The 22,193-nt window shown below is 45.7% G+C and overlaps 1 protein-coding gene across 1 annotated transcript in view; it reads right to left on the bottom strand.

Annotated features, from left to right (window-relative positions):
- The window catches only part of LOC138569504 (myosin-1B-like), a 70,796-nt gene that overhangs the window by 9,913 nt on the left and 38,690 nt on the right, over positions 1-22,193 (bottom strand). Inside the window, exons 32-38 of the mRNA XM_069647536.1 lie at positions 18,031-18,155; positions 17,612-17,920; positions 17,309-17,512; positions 17,091-17,216; positions 16,125-16,295; positions 15,934-16,038; positions 15,561-15,656 (exon numbers count right to left, since the gene is read on the bottom strand). Of these exons, the coding sequence (XP_069503637.1) occupies positions 15,561-15,656; positions 15,934-16,038; positions 16,125-16,295; positions 17,091-17,216; positions 17,309-17,512; positions 17,612-17,920; positions 18,031-18,155 (1,136 nt within the window). The remainder of the gene's footprint in view (positions 1-15,560; positions 15,657-15,933; positions 16,039-16,124; positions 16,296-17,090; positions 17,217-17,308; positions 17,513-17,611; positions 17,921-18,030; positions 18,156-22,193) is intronic.

Raw genomic sequence — 22,193 nt, 5'->3', positions numbered from 1 at the left:
TTCTACTGCAAGAATCTACATAAATATAAGGTCCACAGAAGTATGTGTTATCTGAACAAAGTCCACTTTTGAGGATTGCTTGCTGGAAGAAATCTGTCAAAAATTGGTGTAATACCATTACTCACCTCTATCAGAAGCCGGCGATTTAAAACCATTGTGTGTAAAGTTGTACATTGAGTTCAAACTATGCAAAAGAAAGACTTGCTATCAGAAGCCTAAGAGGTGGAGACAATTCAAAACTATATTCTGAAAAGGCTTGAAGTAAGAAATTAGTTAATGTAGGTGTTAAAAATGTGAGTTATATTATAAGACAAGACCATTTTTAGACATTAGGTTTAGGAGTTAAAGTTTCCCACACTGTGCTTCAAACTAATTCCACACCTTCCCCCTGAACAAAGGAAACCCCCCCCTGCCCTTGGCTAAGAAATTGACAGGCTGTTATGAAAAGGACCTAGGAGGGGCACCCTGGCCTGTTGCTCCCAGTGCAGACAAAGGAATCCTTGGGCTGAATAGGAATGCTAATTCGGGTGTGACTGACAACAAACTGCTGGCAGGAAGAAGGACATGTGACCCTCTGAGTCAGCCCAGCTCTGGAGACGGATCAGACTGAAATGTGGATTTAACATTGGATTAAATGTATGTTTTAGAAAAATGCTTATAACAAATTGCACTGAACTGACAAAAATGTGAAACTTTGAGATTGTTAAAATGAAAAATTCGCTCACAGTTTAAGACTAAGCTGGACTCCGTGCGATGTTCTGAGACTAAACCCTAGAATTTAATAATATTGTAGCTATTGTGTTTATGCTAGGCACATGAAAAATTACAGAAATGTGCCCAGATGGGGTGTGCATGCATGGATAAAAATTGGTGCAGAACTAATTTTGAGAAACCCACCAAAAGCGCGAAAAAGTTGTCATTTCTGAACCAAAGCTCTTAGGAAAATTAGAGTTGAACAGAAATGTACCTAAGGCAATCTGTCATGTAACTTATGTCGTATTAACAATTTGTGCCTATTGTAAATATGTTTTTTATGAAAAATAAGATATACTGTACAGAGACAAAGGGGAGGGTTTTTCTCCTAAGCCATAAACATGACACATGATGACACAGGATGACGCACTGCTCCTTTCTCCAATGAGGGGACAGGAAATCCCTGACCTATCAGATCCTTACAGGGTTGGGCATAGATGATTAGCCTCCCCAACCACTTTGGAAATACATAAATAGGGACTGCTGAGGACAGGCAAGACACACACTTCCACTCCTCAACTGATTTCTTGGCAAAGCACCCTGCAGGAAGATCCAGGCTCTGGGAAGATCCAGACATAGATCTAGAAACCAGACTCCAGAACCAAGCTCTAGAAGCAAACTCTAGAACCTTGAAGCAGAGAGGCCTAACCCAAAAGCTGAACGCTTCTCAGCAGGCCTTCAGAATCTTTTGTAACCTGATTCTAACCCCTAAACTTCCACTAGGCCTAACCAAACCACTCAACAGCCTGGCTGAGCTGTTTTGCTATTCTAGCTAAGAACCCTGTGCTAGAACCCAGATCCAGACCCAGAGAGCAGAGCTGTATCCAGAACCCGTCAGATCCAGACCAGAGTGCTGTGCGGAGAGCAGAACCAGTGCCTGAGACCTGTCCGGTGGCGAGTGAATCCCAGCCAAATCCTTGACCAGATCTTTGATGGGGCCCACTCCATCCCAAAGCCATAGGAGTGAGTATCCAGTCTAGAACTGTACATAACCAATCTCTTAGTTTAAAGTAATCTTATTCCATCCATTTCAACCTATCCAGAACTGAATTATAGAATCTTGTGTCCATCCTGAATCCTTTTCATTGTATAGTCTGTGATAATTGTAGCGATAATCATCTTTGCGCTGATATTTTTCTGAAGAGGGACAATTGTTTTGATGGACAGAAGTCAGAGCGGAGGCGCCGCTGTTCTGGTGGCTGCCCGTTGAGTGCCTTGCTTCTTCATAGCCCCTTAGAATAAGCCTATCCTTGCTGGTAAATCTTTAACGCGCAATCTTTCATTTACAAATCTTGATTCTGTTTCTGAAAAATCTACCTTCACAAAAACCTTTGTAACTTTTGAACCGCACGTCCTAGAACTGAAATTTCTAACGAACCTAAATATATAGTTTAGCTGTAATCGCGTTTCACCCACGCAGAAAAGTTGCCGCAAATTGCACTTTAGCTCAATTTCACCACTTGTCAAAATAGCTGTTTCTTGTTTTCAACTGCAGAATTTCGTTTTCAATCTGATAATCATTTATGAATCATTGCTAGTGTTTACCTGATGATGTAGGATCATCTAATTACCTCTGGATTCCCCTGGAGCAGAAACATACCTTAGTTTTCTATGATTGGGCAGAAGCACAGACAGTCTTCTATCCCTCCCTGTGAATTGCCTTCTAAAAAACATGTAGAGGAGGCAAGTTGACTGCTGTGGGGTATGAATTGGGGGAGGGCCGATTGTGTGTGCTCAATGACTGGTTGGTTGCAAATGAGTTAGGGGAGAATGGAGAAGGTTGCTGTTCTGGAGTTTTAGTAGTGGTTAGATTGTAGTGACTGGGTGCTTGGTGATGCTGAAACCTGGAGTGTGCAGTTAGGGATTCTTTCCTGGTGTGTGCACATGGTAGTTCCAGCCAGGGACTGAGGATAGGCAGAACAAGCATAATTACCACATTACAAGCAAGAGCAAAGCATCTCTCCCATCCCTCCCTACAAGGTACCATTTAAAGTCCATAGGGAGAGGGTAAAGAGAATGGGGAAGGGGTATAGCTAGCAAGAGGGTTCGGGGGGAGGTTGTCATTATAGAGTGCTTGAGAAAATGGAAAAGACCACTTTAAAAATGAAATGTGTACATGTAGAATAGAACAGAATCAGCAATGTAGAGAAGTACTGTGATGTGTACTTTCAAATTGTCAAGCAGAATAGAGATTTTTAGAAGCAGCACCTACTGGAATATTCAGCGGAACAAGGCATCTGGGTCTTCTGTTGTTAAACTGCTCTACACACTGAGAACGATCTTAGGATCCTTTCATATTAGCAATATATTGCGGACCCCCTCGTAGAAGGGATTAATGCTATTGATAGTGGATTGTAGCAGGTGAATATTTTAATTTGATGTATTGTTTTTATTGACTTTTATGAAGTTAGCTTTGATAAGAAATGGGTTATATTAGTAATTTACACTTATGCAGTACATCGGGTTTAAGCTTTAAAGTGCTGAAATGGTAGGTTTTACTGTTCTCAAACACCCTGATGCTACGTTTGTTCAGCTTGGATAGACTGAAGACCTGAGCTAGCCTTCCAAGTTTCAAGCCTGTAGAATGTGGTTCATCCACTTATACATGGCAAAAAAAACAGCCACAATGCATCACCCAGGGTTGCAGTCTTCCCGTGATATGGTTTGCATAGTACTTTGGTGGCCACGTCTTGCACGAGCCAGTGGTTAAACAGATTTCAACTGCAAATTAACCTGCTAACCGATAACTTCTTATAACAGCAGAGTATTGCCTGGAGGGCATTATAAGAGTTCTCACTTTCTTAGGTTGCTTTGTTGTCATGCTATATTGGGTTGGGAGATGTTAGAGGTGTATGATAGCAAAATAGACAGTTTTAGAACAGGAAATTAAGCCAATTAATCTACAACTCCTTACAGTGGGACTTGTTTTGCTCCATTCATCCCTCCAGAAAAGACAAATATTCTAAAGGGTGTTTGGACAGGTCACTGAGCCCCCATGGTTTTTCTTTTGCCTTGAACTCCTGCTCGAATCCCAAGCTGAAGTAAGAGACTTGCATTCACTTTGAGTAGGTAAGGGCAGTTAGAATGATCCATTGAACGTCTGAGAAAAACTTAAGGACATCTTCAGCCTTATTTCAAGTACTTTACATTGACCTAATGTTCTAACACAAACAATAATGTGTCCCGCTGCCTGTCAATGTGGCTTTCTCTTCTCTCACCCACAAATTGTGTTTTTCTGTGTGGTGATATGTTTAGAAAAAAACGCATGTCACTTTCAGAATCGAGGCACTGATTTTCTGCTCAGTAAAATACGAGATATCACTGCGATTTTCTGTTCTCTTTTCTGTGCGATTTTGTATTCTCTTAGGAAAAAAACATTATCCTTCTAAGATTATTTTGTTTTCTTAACAAACAAATCTTGTGTCCCTATGTGTTCTGTAAATTAAAATACCAGTACCGTACTGAGATTTTATGTTCCTTTAGGAACCAAAAACATTGTTTCTCTGTGAATTTGTGGTGTCTAAAGTAAAAAGAAAAACCCAATCTAAATCTAATACTAATCTCCCCCTATTGTAAAATATTTATTTCCATATACTAGTGCTAAACACTAATTTCAGTCGCCTGTCTCACGAAATGCAATCCCCAAGTTGATGTTTATCCACAAAGTGTGAGTGTTGTATATTTGCTAGGTCAAACTCCCTTGCACCTCATTTACCCAAAGCTCAGAACAGTTTGAGAAGTTCGACTTATCTGAACTTCTGGAAATCTAGTAGATTAAGATTTCGAGCCAACTGTTTCAAGCATGTTTAATCTGCACCTTCTACTTTACAGATGAACGTAGAATTTACAGTTGCAGTCGCCAGAACCAGTTGATATGTTATGTTATATGATATTTGTGTAGCGCCTTGTGTCATTGGTATGGCCTCGACACGCTGCAGGATTGAACGCCCTTGGGAAAACCATAGTCAGAGGACTGAGAAGTGATGCAGGAGTTGTACAATGCAAGTGTGCATTTATAGCCATTATGAATGTAGCTTGTTTGGGAGTGGCTAGAACCCTATCAGCAGACCGTGATTTTTAGTATGGGACCGGATGCTATGGAAAGTATTGAAGGAGTCAGAAGAGTCATAAGAGTAAAGCTTTGTGACCAGTTGTCCTAAATTTTACGTGGAACTCAGCTGTATTCTATTGAAAGTGCCACTCGGGCCGAGGGTGATGTATGTTTAGAGTGGGTGTAGTCTGGCAGTGTGTATTGCAGTTGTATATGGCTGTGCTGGTCGAACATCCGGAGAGACACAGCTGTATTCTCTCTGATGCAGTACATCAAGGTCTGGTGGAGAAAGACCAAAACCTAGTTAGATTTAGTCATGAGGAGCATACCATATAAGCCTTGTTAGGAAGTGCTTTGTGCACCTATATGCTTCTCCTGTGTGCCCAGTTTCCCCAAGGGTTTAGGGCAAATAGTCCGTGCCCGAGTGTGATCCAGGCTCAGCCTGTTAGGATGCTGATGGGAAGAGCCAGGTTTTGAGAGCTTCCTGAAGGTGAGGTGGTCCTCTATGCAGCGGATAGTTAATGGGAGAGAGTTCCAGATGGTGAGTGCTTAGACTGAGAAGGAGCCCCCCATATGGGTTGGATTTGTTGATGAAATGACGAGAAGAAGTGCTGCGCCTGATCTGAGGTTTCTGTTGGGCTTGTAGCGTCTGAATTCATGCTGCAGGTATTCTGGTCCTTTGTGCTAAAGAGCTCTATGGGTGATGCACATCGCCTTGAAGGTGGATCGACAGTAGGACATGGAGGGCGGGGGGATTGGTTCTCTGGGATTTAGGGCGAGGAGGTGCCTTGCAGCTGTGTTTTGAACACGTTGGAGTTTTCTTATCTGCGATGCAAAGGCACCTAAGTATAGGGCGTTAGCAGTCTAAGCGAGTAAGGATGATAGCATTGATCGCTGAGACTCTGTGTGCGAAGGTCAGGTAAGGAAAAAGTCGGCAGATGGTGCAAATGTGTAAGTAACAGCATTTTATCACGATGTTGATTTGAGGCAATAGGGTCAGGTCAGCGTCCATAATGCATCTGAGATTTTGTACTGTGTGGGAGATAGTAGTAGGTGGCCTTGGGAGGGTGGTCATAGGGTGGGTTGAGGGAAGAGGGCGTTCTTGCCACAGAGCATAATCTCGGTTTTGCCAGGATTTAGTAGGAGGTGGTTGTCTGTCATCCATTGTTCGATTTCTAACTGCTAAATCGGAAGAGGTAGAAGTGGGGATCGGATGAGTGCGCGAAGGGGGCTCAGGTAGACGTTAAAGAGCAGTGGGGAGAGATAGGCACCTTGCAGCACTGCATGGGCGACTGAATGGGGAGCAGAGGACAAAGGGGGCATGTGTACTATTTGGGATCTGTTGGAGAGAAAGGAGGTTATCCAGTTGAGGGCCGAGTCCCTGATGCCGAGTGTGTGAAGTCTGTCAGTGAGAATGGAGTGGTCAATGGTGTTGAATGCTGCTGACAGGTCAAGTAGGATTAGGACGGCAAAGCATTCCGAGTCAGTGTGTCTTTTAAGATAATCCCAATGGAGACGTTGCAGGGTTCTGTTCCTCGTGCGGGTCTAAAGCCAGGTTGAGCGGAGTCAAGGATCTGGTTGGTTTCACAGAAAAGTCATAGTTGTGAGTATGCCACCCGGTCCGTTAATTTAGCTATGTTGTTTGGGATCAGTCTGTAATTGGTCGGGACAAGAGGGTTGAAGGAGGTGTTTTAAGCAGGGGCTTGATGTAGGAGGTTTTGAATTCTGCAGGGAAAGTGCCGGAAAAGAGTGAAATGTTGACTAAGGATCTTGCAAATTGGCCGGCGCAGGTAGTTATAGGATTTCTTTTAGTAAAGCAGGATGCAGGGGTCTGCGCGTGATCCTGTGGTGAGGCTGAGTAACATTAAGTTGAGGAAGTCTAGGTGGGAGAGTGGTGAGAAGCTAGAGAAGAGTGGAAGAATGCATGGCGGTTCTGATGTTATGGGTGAGGTGGGGCAGGGTGGGGTATGTGATGTGATTTTAGAGAGGATGGACTTGTGTCTCTCTTGGGCTATGTTGTGGAAGTGGTCTGTGAGGGAGTCACATAGGTTTTTGGGTGTGGGTGGGAGTATTGGTGGTTTAGGTGGGGGCATTGAAATTGGCGATGAGCTTGAAGAGTTCCATTGAAGGGTGAAGAGCATTGGTGATTCTGTTCCAGCAGCAAGATTTTTTGGTTTTGCCTATCTCTGCCCGGTAAGCTTTGAGGTGGGCGGTATAGGCCAATCTGCTGGATGATGATGGGTCTGCCTGGGATCTGTACTCTAGGATGTGGTTCTGTGATTTTAGTTTTTTGAAGGCTGAGGTGAACCATCTGGGAGAGGTGCCTTGCCTGTTAGAAAAGTATCTGATGGGTGTCAGTGCCCTGAGATCTTCGGAAAGCCAGTGATCAAAGTTGTGGATGTGCTACGCTCACCTGACTCCCACGGAGGGGCTGGCCTGGTTCGCGCTGCTGTGACCTCTTCTAAGGTGATGCGCAGGGTTCGGAAGACGGACTGGACCGGGCCCCCAAATCTGGCTTGTCTGGCTCGCAGAAGTATCCTTAGGGTCTGGAAGGACGAGCTCTCCATCCTGCTTCTGATGCAGGGGCGCGTTGGTATCCAGTTACTTCACTGGATTTTCGGATTGGTGAGAACCAAAATTGCTTGGCTTCCAGGTAAGTTTTTTGATAAGAGGTTCCCCTTGTGTCCATGCATTAATGTACTAATGCTAGTGTCTTTTTCCCCATAGGGGCCGGGGTACGGAATGCCGGGGAACAGGCACCGACCCGAGATGAGAGGTGAAATCCTTGTAGAAATCAGGTAAGTCTTTAATGAGTGTTTTTTGGTAATGTCTTTTCATTCGCTCATTAACGCTGATGTCTCTTTTTCCCCTTAGGGGCCGGGGTCCGGAAATGCCAGGATGCGGCGCGGACCCGAAATGAAGAGGGAATGAATCAACAGGTAAGTCTTAACATGGAGATTCAGCTTTCCTTATTCCCTTCTCTCTCTCACCTTTTGTTCTGGTGTTTTTCTCCCTAGGCGCTGGGGCGTGACTGCGAATCCGGATGATCGCTGCTGAACATGGAGGCGCCCTGTAAAGGTGAGTGGAATGCGGCGCTGCAGCGATCGATGCGATGAGCTTTTAAATTAAGGTCTTCCTTTTCAGGATTGTCGGCGAGATGTCTCTGGGATGCGGATTTAGCAGGTAAGGACTTTTCCTTCTTCTGTTCTCTTCTTCTCTTCCTTTGCAGGTGATCCAGGATGCTGGCAGGCGTGGCAGAAGTCAGGATGCAGGAGCAGACATGGTGAGCGTCCAGCTGCTATATGCAGAACAACGCGAAGCACGTGTGGCAGTTCGGGTGGGGTTTAAATAGCCTTGGAAGAAGTTCCAGGTATGTATCCTTCCTCCAATCAGGTATGTATCCTTCCCTGACCACGCCCGGAAGGTAAATTAGTCCCACAGGTAAAGTAGTTCCTTTCAGGCCTCAAGGAGGCCGGGATCCTGCAGCATGGTCTGCATCAGGTAAGTGCACCCAAGCATTCCCATAATGAGCCTGGCGCCTATGGCGCCAGGACTGATGTCTTTTATGAGCCTGGCGCCATAGGCGCCAGGACACTGTCCAAAGGGCCCCTATATGGGGTTGCTGGGTCCTTCCTTGGGGACTGGATGTCCGCTTTCGGGAACGCCGGGCTTGAACCGGCTCCCCGGGAGCGGGCATCATGACAGCACTCCCCCCCCAAGGCCCCTCCCAAGGTTGTTCCCTCCGGGGGTTTTGGTTTGTCTGGGAAGAGTCGGTGGAATTTCCTGACTAATCGAGGTGCATGCACATGGTCGCTGGGTTCCCACGACCTCTCCTGAGGTCCGTACCCCTTCCAATCAATTAGGTAGAACAGTTTTGACCTAAACATGTTTGAGTCTAAAATGTTCTTCACTTCGAATTCGGGCTCCCCATCTATTAGAATAGGTTCTGGAGGTTTGAGTAGTCGGGTTCCGGGTACCACTGGTTTCAGAAGTGACACATGAAAAACAGGGTGAATTCGCATACTAGCTGGTAAATCAAGTTTAACAGCCACTAGGTTAATTATTGCCGTAATAGAATAAGGTCCCAGATATTTTGGGTTAAAAGTTCGAGGCCCTTTGAGTGGTAAATGTCTGGTAGCTAACCACACTTGATCCCCAATCTGATACGGAGGTGCTTCACTCCGATGTAGATCAGCATTCTCCTTGTATTTTCTCTTGGCTTGTTGTAAATGCGTAGTTGCCTCTTTGAAGGCTTGGGTAATTGTAGGATGCAGATGTTCTACTGCAGACATTCCGAGGTTCTGAGGGGAGTCAAGGTTTGAGATTCGAGGGTGATGCCCAAACAAAGTATAAAAAGGACTGTGGCCAGTTCCAGAGTGTACCGAATTATTATATGCGTATTCGGCTATCCAAAGAATGTCTTTCCAGTTGCTTTCAGATTGCTGTAACATACACCGTAAGTACTGTTCAAGGGTCTGATTTGTCCTCTCGGTCTGACCATCGGTCTGAGGGTGGTGACTGGTCGATAATCTTATGTCGATCTGCGCCATTTGACAACATTTGCGCCAGAAGTGGGAAATGAATTGGCTTCCCCGGTCAGAGATTAGTATAGATGGGAATCCATGTAGCCGAACAATATTTTCGAGGAATTCTTTGGCTAGGACAGACGCTGAAGGTAAACCTTTCAAAGGAATAAAGTGGGCCATTTTGGAAAACAAATCCACAATTACCAGAATAGTATTCTACCCCGAACAATGAGGCAGGTCCGTAATAAAATCCATTGATAGGGTGTGCCAGGGTGCTGGTGGTATGTCTAGAGGTTGAAGGATACCGGCTGGTCTTTTCTTTTGACTTTTATTTTGGGCGCAAACACCACAGGACATCACAAAAGATTTAACATCTTTTCGCCAAGACGGCCACCAAAATTGTCGTTTCACCTTTTCCTCTGTCTTGGCAATACCGGGGTGTCCCTCTATTAACGTATCATGATAACCGGAAATAACTAGTTCGTGTAATTCCTTATGTGGCAGGAATAAGCATCCTTGGAAATAAGGTAAACCATTATCTATGGTAAAGTCTGATCCCTTTTGTATCCATTCCTGTAAGGTTGTAGGGTCCAGGAGTTGTTTCACTCTGGCTGGAATGTCTTCAAGCGTCTGTAACGAAGTCATGCCTAGAATCCTCTGTTCGGGAATTATTGGTACTGGTTCTGAGTTTGTATCAGATTCTCCCATTCCAATTCGGGATAAGGCGTCTGCTTTGCCATTCTTGCAGCCAGGTCGATAGGTAATCACGAAATCAAATTCAGCGTAAAACAAAGCCCATCGGAGCTGCGTGATGACTGAGCCTTGGCGGTTTTCAAATACTGTAAATTCCGGTGATCAGTGATCACTGTGATGGTATGTCGAGCGCCAAGCAGATAATGCTGCCAGGCTTTAAAACCGGACTTAATGGCTAACAGTTCTTTGTCCGTGATTGCATAATTAACCTCGGGTGCCGAGAATTTTCTGGACCAAAATGCTACGGGATGCAGTTGGTTGGTTTCGGGATCTCTTTGGGACAGGACAGCTCCCATGGCTAGGCTGGATGCGTCAGTCTCGACGACATAAGGGAGATCTGGACGCGGGTGTTTCAATATAGGTGCGGAGGTAAACTTAGCTTTTAAATCCTGAAAGGCCTGCTCGGCTTCTTCAGACCATTCAAAACATTTATTTTTCCTCAAGAGTGCAGTAATGGGTTGTAGCACGCGTGAAAATTCCGGGATAAACCTGCGATAGAAATTGGCAAAGCCGAGCATGCTTTGAACCCCTTTTACAGAGCTAGGTGATGGCCATTTGAGGATGGCATCCACTTTTCTTGAGTCCATTCGGACTCCTTTGGGTGTCAGGATGAAACCTAGAAACTCGACTTCTGTGGTATGGAAAACACATTTCTCCAATTTAGCAAATAGTTTGTGTTGGCGCAGTTTTTCAAGTACTGCCCTGACGTGTTTTCTGTGATCAGATTCCGAAGAGGAGTACACCAGAATGTCATCGATATATACGACAACACAAACATCGATGAGTTCCCGAAGGACATCATTCATGAAGTATTGGAAGGCAGCCGGCGCGTTACACAATCCGAAAGGCATCACCTGGTACTCGAATAATCCGTATTTAGTACGGAAGGCAGTTTTCCATTCGTCGCCTTCTTTAACTCGTACCAGATGATAAGCCCCCCGGAGATCTAACTTGGTGTATATGCAAGCGTCCTTCACCTGATCAAGGAGTTCAGGGATCAGAGGCAGAGGATAACGGTTTTTAACCGTTATCTGGTTCAATGCGCGGTAATCGATACAAGTTCTAAGGTCGCCTTCTTTTTTGGGCACGAAGAACAAAGCCGAGGATGCCGGGGACTTTGACGGGCGAATAAAACCATTAGCTAGGTATTGATCCAAATATTGTCTCAAATGCAGATTCTCAGGTTCGGTAAGGGCATAAATCCTGCTACAAGGGGGTTGTGCACCGGGCACCAGATCGATTTGGCAACCGTACCATCTGTGAGGAGGTAACGTGTTGGCCTGTTCCTTTTGGAAGACGTCCTGAAAGTCTTGGTATTCCGGAGGTAGTTGCATGGAGGCAGAGGTTACAGATGCTAGATTAATCTTCAGGTTTTCTGGGTAGCAGGTTTGTGTACAATCCGGGAAGGTTATTCTCTTAGCTCGCCAATCAATTCAAGAATTATGTGTCTCTAACCAAGGGATTCCAAGAATAACCTGAAACTGTGGAGCCTTGATTACATCAAACACAACACCCTCCCGATGGCCGTCGGGACCAATAAGAGTCACCTCAGTAGTGGAATGTGTTACCGGTCCAGAGGCAATTTCAGTTCCATCGACTGTGGTGATGACATCTTTGCTGGTTTTAGGATGGAGAGGGAGGTTAATCCTAGAGACCAATTCACGATCCACATAGTTTCCATTAGCCCCACTATCGATGTATGCCTTTATTGCATGCAACCGCTTAGGATGTTCTGGATCTACGAGAACCATTGGCACAATGAAATGCGAGGTCTGAGAGTTAGTTTTCAAGCTCGGCAAGCGGACCCCTACATTTGTCGGGCGGAGTCGTTTCCTGAAACAGAGTCTTCATGGTTTTTATCAGCGGCTCCTACCGCCTTTCGGGGCGGTTTTGCCGGGCAATCTCGTAGAAAGTGTCCAGAATTCCCACAATAAAGACATAATTTTAACTGCCGCCTCCTTTCACGTTCCTTTTGAGTTAAGGGTCCTTTAACCCCTCCAATTTGCATAGGCTCAGAGACATCAACTCCCTTGGGATTAGCATGGGTCTTGACCAACACCCGGGTCTCAAACCTAGACCGATCTGCTTTTCTGTTTTGAAGTCTGTGATCCAATTGGACCACTAAGTCTATATACTCTGTGGATTCTTGGGGCGGATTTACAACTTGGGCCAAGACATCTTTAAGTTCTCCGCGAAGGCCTCGATAAAACAACATGACTCTTTTATCCTCTGGCCATCCCGTTTCCACAATTAGTCTATTAAAGGTTGCAATATAGGATAGGTGGTCCTGATTGCCCTGTCGCAGGGATAGAAGTTCGTCATCCAGAGCCTGCCCCTGAGAGTGTCGAGCAAATAACCTTTCCATGCTTGCTTGAAACCTTTGAAAATCACGGAGAATCGGGTCATCTTGAGTAACCAGTGGAACTGACCAATCGGCAGCGCAGCCGCTGAGATATGACAATACAAAGGCTACCTTGGTCTGATCATTAGGGAAGGCCCCAGGTCTGCATAGAAAGTGCAAACGACACTGATTCATGAATACGGCGAATCGTTTGGGGTCCCCAGCAAAGCGTTCGGGTGGGGCCAGCGGCATGTTTCCAGGTAGATTAATCTGCACAGGGTTACTGGAAACCACAGGAGCGGGGTTCCCTCCGGAACCGGGTAGAGGAGTTTGCCCAGCTTGACCTTGCAAAAGCTGTCTGGCCAGGTCATCAGTTCTTTCCTTTGATATTATTAATTCCCTCCTGAGGGCATTAGTCTCTTGACGAGCGGCATGTACTTCGGCCTGTAATTCCCCCAGTAATTGGGCCAACTGATCAGTCTCAGAACTTTCCATAGCGCCTGGGTGGGAATTTGTAGGAAGGCTTTGCGTTCTGTTACGCTCACCTGACTCCCACGGAGGCGCTGGCCTGGTTCGCGCTGCTGTGACCTCTTCTAAGGTGATGCGCAGGGTTCGGAAGACGGATTGGACCGGGCCCTTAAATCTGGCTTGTATGGCTCGCAGAAGTATCCTTAGGGTCTGGAAGGACGAGCTCTCCATCCTGCTTCTGATGCAGGGGCGCGTTGGTATCCAGTTACTTCACTGGATTTTCGGATTGGTGAGAACCAAAATTGCTTGGCTTCCAGGTACGTTTTTTGATAAGAGGTTCCCCTTGTGTCCATGCATTAATGTACTAATGCTAGTGTCTTTTTCCCCATAAGGGCCGGGGTACGGAATGCCGGGGAACAGGCACCGACCCGAGATGAGAGGTGAAATCCTTGTAGAAATCAGGTAAGTCTTTAATGAGCGTTTTTTGGTAATGTCTTTTCATTCGCTCATTAACGCTGATGTCTCTTTTTCCCCTTAAGGGCCGGGGTCCGGAAATGCCAGGATGCGGCGCGGACCCGAAATGAAGAGGGAATGAATCAACAGGTAAGTCTTAACATGGAAATTTAGCTTTCCTTATTCCCTTCTCTCTCTCACCTTTTGTTCTGGTGTTTTTCTCCCCAGGCGCTGGGGCGTGACTGCGAATCTGGATGATCGCTGTTGAACATGGAGGCGCCCTGTAAAGGTGAGTGGAATGCGGCGCTGCAGCGATCGACGCGATGAGCTTTTAAATTAAGGTCTTCCTTTTCAGGATTGTCGGTGAGATGTCTCCGGGATGCGGATTTAGCAGGTAAGGTCTTTTCCTTCTTCTGTTCTCTTCTTCTCTTCCTTTGCAGGTGATCCAGGATGCTGGCAGGCGTGGCAGAAGTCAGGATGCAGGAGCAGACACGGTGAGCGTCCAGCTGCTAGATGCAGAACAACGCGAAGCACGTGTGGCTGTTCGGGTGGGGTTTAAATAGCCTTGGAAGAAGTTCCAGGTATGTATCCTTCCTCCAATCAGGTATGTATCCTTCCCCGACCACGCCCGGATGGTAAATTAGTCCCACAGGTAAAGTAGTTCCTTTCAGGCCTCAAGGAGGCCGGGATCCTGCAGCATGGTCTGCATCAGGTAAGTGCACCCAAGCATTCCCATAATGAGCCTGGCGCCTATGGCACCAGGACTGATGTCTTTTATGAGCCTGGTGCCATAGGCGCCAGGACACTGTCCAAAGGGCCCCTATATGGGGTTGCTGGGTCCTTCCTTGGGGACTGGATGTCCGCTTTCGGGGACGCCGGGCTTGAACCGGCTCCCCGGGAGCGGGCATCATGACAGGATGGTGATCTGACCAGAATACAGGGGTCTGAGGTCAGGGAGGTAGATAGGGAATCTGCCAGGTCAGGAGATACTTTGACTTTCTTCCAGAGGCAGGAGTGGGATTGTAGCCCCGCCGGAGGGATGGGTGGGTGCGCAGAGGAGAGGGTGAAGAGGATAGCAGAGTGATCAGTCCAGGCAAGTCGGCATGGTGGCAGTGTGGTGATTATGTCTGGTGAGCCGAAGATTGTTTCTATGGTGTGACCAGCAGACTGGGTCAGACCTGAAAGTAGTTGTGTAAAATGCAAGGTTTCCATGTTGTCTTTTAGAGTTTGGGTCATAGGGTTGTGCGTGATGTCGAGCCAGATATTTAAATCCCCTAGTGCTGTGAGGAGGGTCTGGGAGACCCTGAAGCCTGCTAGTGAATTACTTAGGGATCCCCCAAAGCTTCTGTTGTATCCGGTGGGTCGGTACATGACCAGGAAGCTGTCAGTGTGCATGGGGCTGCGGGCTATTTTGGGTCTGTATGCTAGATAGGGGGAGTTCTGCTCTATGGAGATGGCGCGGAGGTGCCATGTCTGTTCTTTAGGTTCTTGATGGATCATGGGACGTATGGGTTAGGGTTGGAGGGTTGGCTGAGTTTGGGGCGGATGCCAGGATTGCTTGTAAATTGTGTGACTATGAGAACCATTGTTATCACAATTTTGGAGCTAAATACACACAAAATTTAGAAATGTTGTTTCTTTATGAAAATAAAGTACAATTAAAGCAAAATTTCGGTTGTTCAATCCAAAATAAAGACTGAATAAGGACACAATTGTGTGTGATCCATAAAGATGTCAGATTGAACTCTTGGCAAGTGTATTTTTAAGCTAATCTGCAAATGTATGCTAAATGCCTATGAATCTCTTGAGCATGTGAGAAATCTCACTAAATTTACACATGCCAATAAAGTCTTTTTACTCTCCAAAACCCCTATTAAGGTCATGTCAGCAAAATCTGAAGAAAATGTACTTTACTCATATCCCTATAATGTTTGGCTACATTTGTCAAATAATGTAAAAGTTATAGGGAAGTGAAAAACCTATAACCCTACACGCACCTGGGAGAGGCTTTATTACTAGTTAATAACACATTGGTTTCAAGCTCTAGGACATCCACTGTGGAGCTGAGGTCAACTCTAAAATACATTTCCTCAAGGGAGAAATCTTCTCGAGAAATGTCTCCCACCTCCAACCATGTATGGGTGAGTCTGTATCTATACAACACACACTCACGTGCCCACATGCAAATTAATTAACTGAATGGAATTGAACATACAGTTTCCTCAGCTTGTCTCTTGTATGCCTTAACCTTCAGTTGCAATTTGTCTGCCAGATCCTGGAGTCTTGCCACATTCTTCTTATCTTCCTCAGACTGCAAAAAAGTAGATTTCAATTGTGAAACGTTTTGTGAGGTTTTTATATCTATACATCATAGGCAAGTGTTATTAGAAGACTGAAATGATTACATTTATTTTTTTGACATAACTCATTGTTATAATAATATACACATATTAGTATGACTTGATATGAAATATTTTAAATTACATATTTCATGGATGTTCTTATGTTTTACATGTAACCAAAGGTTGTAGGAATTCAAATACTGGTCCCTGTGTGGTATGAATGACAGAAAAATCTTAAATATTCACCTGGAAGGTTATTTCCTTCAGCTTTCTCTCATACTTGCGAACACCCTTAACGGCCTCAACTCCACGTTTCTGTTCAGCTTCTAACTCATTCTCCAGCTCATGCACCTGGGAGATGATTTGGAAATAGTGTTAATTTGCTGATGTACAGACTTTCAAACCCTGAAGGTGTAAATCTCCAGAGCATAACTCACTCTGCTCTCCAGTTTCTGGAGCTGCTTCTTGCCTCCCTTCAATGCGAGCTGCTCAGCCTCATCCAGGCGATGCTGCAGGTCCTTCACGGTCTGTTCCAGGTTCTTCTTCATTCTCTCTAGATGGGAACTTGTGTCCTGCTCCTTCTTCAGCTCTTCAGCCATCATGGCAGCCTTAATGAAAGCAAAGTAACATAGTGGGTTTATTGAAGAACTGGATGTGTTTTGGAAATGTATAGTATAGTACATCATTCCAGGTACAGCGTTCTATTGCTTCCTGGCTAGGTTTGTGGTTCATACATGCCATACATACAAAGATACATACATGCCATACTAGCTATATGATCCCTCAAAATATTAGAAACAACACTGTCATCCAAATTATATAACTGGTAATTACCGGTTCATATGTATTGGATTATTTTGTAAAATGTATCACACAATGTCTAGGCATGGGTGAGATCTATTCTAACTTGTTAATGTATTTACAAACATTTCCCAGATTCATTCAGTCCCATCAATTACATTTCATCGACACTTTTGCCCAAGACAATAGTTTGCTGAGAGTGATGTTGAGCAGCGGATGAAATGAAGGAAAGGGACATACTTTATAAAAATGTTATTAACAAAGAAAAGTGGCAGTTGTAGACCCTAGAATAGTGAATTATAGATCAGAATTCCAACGAGATTGAATAGAATCTCTCTCTCTCTCTCTCTCTCTCTCTTTCCTATTTTCCCATCCCATAATGCATATATGTCTGAAGTCAAACGGTCTGCAGTAACTGGTACTAAGCATTTACTAGAGCCATCCTGAGACTGTCCAAAGTCCCAGTTTACTCCATCTGGTTCTGCAATTCTTATCAGTGCTATACGATGTGTTGAGAATTGGTAAAATGTCATGCTAATTCCACCTGGATGTTATGATGTAGTTATGTGTGCTCTTCAACCACTACAACAAATAAAACCTACGTCAGTAATGGCCTTCTTTGCTTTTTCCTCAGCATTCCTGGCTTCTTGGATGGCTTCCTCCACTTCACTCTGAAGCTGGGAGACGTCACTTTCAAGCTTCTTCTTGGTGTTGATGAGACTTGTGTTCTTAAAATGAAAGGTGACATGCATTCAATATTCTATGTAAGATAAAGATCATTTTTGTTGTGTATGTGAGACACACTAAAGGACTGCCGCACCTGAGAATGCAGAAGTTGCAAACGTTGGCTTGCATCAAGAAGTTCCTGTTCAGCAACTTTGTGTGTCCTTTCGGTCTGTTCAAGGGCCACCCTTAACTCTTCAATTTCCACCTGCTGCAGGTTATTTCTGCGTTCAGTGAGAGCCAGCTGTTCCTTAAGGTCTTCTTGGCTCCTAATAGCATCATCAAGATGCAGCAGGGCATCCTGTAACAACATAAACCATGTTCTGTGTTAACAGTCATTAAGGTAAAGGATACACAGTAGCACATGTAAAAGAGAGCACATGAGTCTGGAATAAAGTACCTTGTATTGAGATTGTACATTCCTAAGCTGCTTCTGAGATTCAGCGGCTTGTCGGTTGGAATGGCTAAGTTGGATCTCTATTTCATTCAGATCTCCCTCCATTTTCTTTTTCAGCCTAAGGGCATCATTCCTGCTCCTGATCTCAGAGTCTAATGTGCTCTGCAGGGAATCCACAGCTCTCTGGCTGTTCCTCTTTAGCTGTTCAATTTCCTCATCTTTTTCTGCAATCTTTCTGTCTATGTCAGACTTGACCTGGTTCAGTTCAAGCTGAATGCGAAGGATCTTGGCCTCTTCATGTTCCAGTGATGCCTTTAATGAAACCATAGTTAAGTTAAAGTGAATTAACAAAAATAATGATCTGTGCAACATTAAATTCAACGCTCTGACCATTGTAACCTTTCTTCCTTCACATACAGTACCTCAGCTTCTTCCAAAGCAGTCTGAAATTCCCCTTTTTCTTGCTCAAGCTGCTTCTTTGCTTTTTCCAATTCATGGATGGATTTTCCAGTTTCACTGATCTGTTCAGTCAGGTCTGAGATCTCCTCTAAAAGGGAACATTTTAGGGTATTTTAGACAATGGTCTGGAATGTAAATATTTCTTGAGTGGACCAGATGCAGTCTGTGATTTCACATAAAATTCATAAAATGTTCCTTATGTACAATGCACAGTATTAGGCTTCATACACAGCATAATAAGTTCCATAAATGACATATTACTGGTGTTTGAAAAAGTAAATAAGCTTACATCTAAGTTATGTCTTTTAATTTGTATTTGAATTTAATTGGATTTCTATAGCGCCTTACAACAAAGCGCAGAGCAAAGAAACCAAAAACAGTGCAAGATATTATAAATGCATGAATCAGTCAGGACAACTCAATCAAGAGCAAAGAAAATGTTCCTTAAGGTGATTTTTAAACTGAGGAAAAGTAGAAATCGATCACAGCGAAAGGGGGAGAGCATTCCAATATTTTGGGGCAAGTAGGGAGAAAGAACCAAAATGGTAGGGCATACAAGAAGGGTGAGGAACAGACATGGGAAATTGAGACCAAGGCTGATGGAACGAGTAGGAGTGTCTAAAGAAACAAGAGAATAGAGATAAGGAGGAGCAAGAACCTTAAGACATTCAAAGACTATACATAGGAAGTTGTGCAGTAGATGGGAGTCAAAGTAAAGCCAGCGAATTGAGAGCAAGGCAGGACTGATAGAATCAAGATGAGAAAGAGGAGGCAAAGCATGGAGGAATTGTAGATTGAGCAGAGGGGAGTGAGTCTATATGCTGGAAGACCAAGGAGAATAGAAGAACAAAAGAAAAGTCGAGAAAAGAGCAAAGACATAGCAAAGTCTTAGCAGCATGAGTTCTGCCGAATGGGCAAGACTTACAAATATAATACAATTGATAGTGACAGGAATGGGAAATAGTAGAGATGTATGAAGAGAAAGGTACAGAGGAGTCAAATGTTACACCCAAGTTACGGCCAGTAGAGGAAGAGTAATAGGAAAAGAGGGAAAGAAATAGAAGGGGGATGAAGTGGGGTGATGAAGTGTTTTAGAGTTGGGAAAGAAGATAGTTAGATGCCATCCAGGATTGGATGGCAAGGAGACAAGGAGAGCGAGTCGAGTGCAATTCAGTGGAAAAAGAGAAGGAAAGAAAGCCATCTGAGAGTTATCCAAATAAAGATGATGGGAGAGTTCAAAGGAAGAAATTACAGAGTTCAAAGGACTAGTATATAGGGAGAAGTGTAGAGGGCCTAGAACAGAACCCTGGAGAACCACGTAGGTAAGAGTAAAAATAGCGGAGGATTGGTTAAGCCAAGGGACAGAAAAGGTGCAGACTGAGAGATAAGAATCAAACCACTTTATTTATTTTATATATTGAGCATTTATAAGGTGCCTGTACAGCAAATGGTGTTTCATGGCGCCACAAGACAACAAAGGGATGGGGGTGGGCAAAGGAAGAAAAATACAATAACGGGCCTACTAGGCCTTGTGTCATTCGGAACGTGCAAGTACTGTACCAAGAAGTGTAGGAGGAGGGGGAGTGTGGAGGGAGGAGTGCCGGTCAGGGCGTAAGGGATAATGCTAGGGTGCGAAGGGAAGTGCAGGCAGAGAGGAGGCATACAAGTGCAAGAGGGTTGAGGGGAGGGGAGCAAGGCCCCTGGGGCTAGGTGACTGCTAAGGGGAGGCCAGGTAGGCAAGTGCCACAGGATGCAGGGAGTGAGGTCCACATACTAAGTAGAAAGATGGGGTGGACCAGACTAGGTAGGGGTGCACATCCCACCAGGCTAGTCAGGGAAAGGAGGTTGGAAGGGCAAGTGCAGATTTAGGGGGGTCAGGCAGACCGGGGTGCTGGGCTAGACTGGGTGAGGAAGGCCTGGTGCACTGTAGGACTCAGAGGGGACCAGGCAGTCAGTCCATATGGCAGAGGGGGGCATTACCAGGGGAGGGGGAGAGGGAAGAAAGAAGAGAAAAGGAGGCTCTTGAGAAGCTTCGAGAACTTAAGGAGATCTGGCTCAACCCTGAGAGGGTCAGGGAGGCCATTCCAGAGGGTGGCTCCTGCGGAGAAGAGCGATCTACGCACCACTCTCTGCTTGGAGAAGTGTCTGATCTGCAGAGAGTTGGAGCTAGAAGACCGAAGGACTCTAGCAGGGAGGTATTTAGGGAGAGATAGTTGGATTTAGAGGGGTCCCAGGCCCCAGGAGGACTTGTGGATGATGCAGAGGGTCTTGAATTTGATCCTCGCAGCCACTGGGAGGCAGTGGAGAGATTTTAGGGCTGCAGAGATGCTGTCCCTGGGCTTGAGGCCAAGGATAAGTCTCACAGTCCTATTCTGTATTATTTGAAGGGGTGAAGGGAGGATAAAGGCGGCCTGAGGAAGAGGCTGTTGCAGTAGCCCATCCTAGAGAGCACCCGAGCTCTGGAGACATTGAGTTTCTGGGGGAAGGTGAGGACAGGGAGAATGCCTCTGAGAAGGTGTAGCTGAAGGTGTGCCTTCTTTGCAAGGTCCACGATGTGAGGAGAGATGGAGAGAGAGGGTGAGAGGACCCAAGGAAGGTGGCCAGAGAGTAGGAGGGAAGGAGGAAGCAGGGGTGCCAATGTGAAGGATCTCTGTCTTACTGGCATTAAGGCAGAGATCGTTAGCAGCGCATCATGCCTGAATCAAGACAGGTAGGAATGAGAGAGTAAGAAGAGGAGGCAGTGGTGGGAAGCTTGAAGGAGAGGTGCGTGTCATCTGCATAACACTGGAAGTGAGGAGAGAAGGTGGAGGTCAAGTGAACTAGAGGGCGAAGGTAGATGCTGAAGAGCCACAGCAAGAGGATAGAGCCCTGGGGACGACGGAGTAGGAAAGTGTGGTAGAGGAGAGAAAAGGACCCAGTTGAACCTGGGACGGTCAGTCAGAGAGGAAGGAGGTCAACTAGTTCAGTGCCAGGTCAGTGATGCCAAGGATATCACAGAGCCGATTTATAAGGGTGGCATGTTGGACTGTGTCAAAGGCACCGGAAAGATCAAGAAGGATGAGGACGGGAGGAGAGTTAGAATCGAGATTTGATAGCAAGTCTTCATGGGTGTTCAGGAGAGCAGTTTTTATGCCTCTGGCTGCTCTGAAGAAAGGCTGGTGGTTGTGGAGACAACCAACAGATTCAGTGTGGTAGATCAGTTGGGAGATGACCAGCTTCTCCAAGAGTTTTCCCAGGAAGTGTGTAATGGAGATAGATTGATAGTTAGCCGGGCAGGATGGGTCGGCAGAAGGCTTTTTGATGAGAGAGTGCACAAGGGAGTGCCTGAGGGAAGAATGAAGGAGCCAGTGGCACAGGAGTGATTGCAGAAATCAGCCAGGGCTGGAGCAAGGGAGGAAATGTTGTCCTTGATAGTTCTGGAGGAGCAGCGGAGTGCTTGTTTGGATGAGATTTACATAGAGAGGACTTGTTTCGAGACCTCATCCAGTGCTAAGGGTGAGAAGGAGGAGAGTAAGAGGGAAGGGGAGAGGGGGACCAAGGGAGGCCTGAGAGCAGGTGAGGGAGAAGGGAGGCGAGTAGGGGAGAGTGAGGACAGGATGTCCTGAGTTTTGGTTGTGAAGTGGGAGGCCAGTGCAGTGCAGAGGACCCGAGATGGCAGAGGAGAAGTGGAGACTGCAGAGGGACTGGCGAGTTCCTTGCATATTTTGAACAGTTCAGCTGTGTTGCTGATTTCCCCAGAGATGCAGGCTTAGATATGGGTCCTCTTCTTCATGCGGATGAGGAGTCTGTATTGACTTTGGAGTAGGCGGCAGGCCAGTCTGTCAATGGATGTGCTAGAAGCCTGCCACTTCCATTCAGCAACTCTGCATTTGTGTTTCTGAGAGGCTAGATCAGGTGTTGCGCTTGGAGGCAGGCTTCATGCAGATCATCATGACAGGGACAAGGATGTTCAGGGTGTTGGAGATGGAGAGGTGAAGGTTAGCAAGGGTTGTGTCAATGTGAGAGTCAGTGACTGGAGTGGGTGGGTGAATGAGTGTGGCTGCAAAAGCAGCAACTGACACTAGCTTCATCGGTCGAATGTTGGAGAAGGAGACAGGCAGTGCGTGGAGCGGCTTAATCGGGGGCC

The sequence above is a fragment of the Ambystoma mexicanum genome, chromosome 2q (genome assembly GCF_040938575.1).
Source record: "Ambystoma mexicanum isolate Mex_15411 chromosome 2q, UKY_AmexF1_1, whole genome shotgun sequence".
Classification (NCBI taxonomy): domain Eukaryota; kingdom Metazoa; phylum Chordata; class Amphibia; order Caudata; family Ambystomatidae; genus Ambystoma; species Ambystoma mexicanum.
This window is presented reverse-complemented; position numbering and strand designations above follow the sequence as displayed.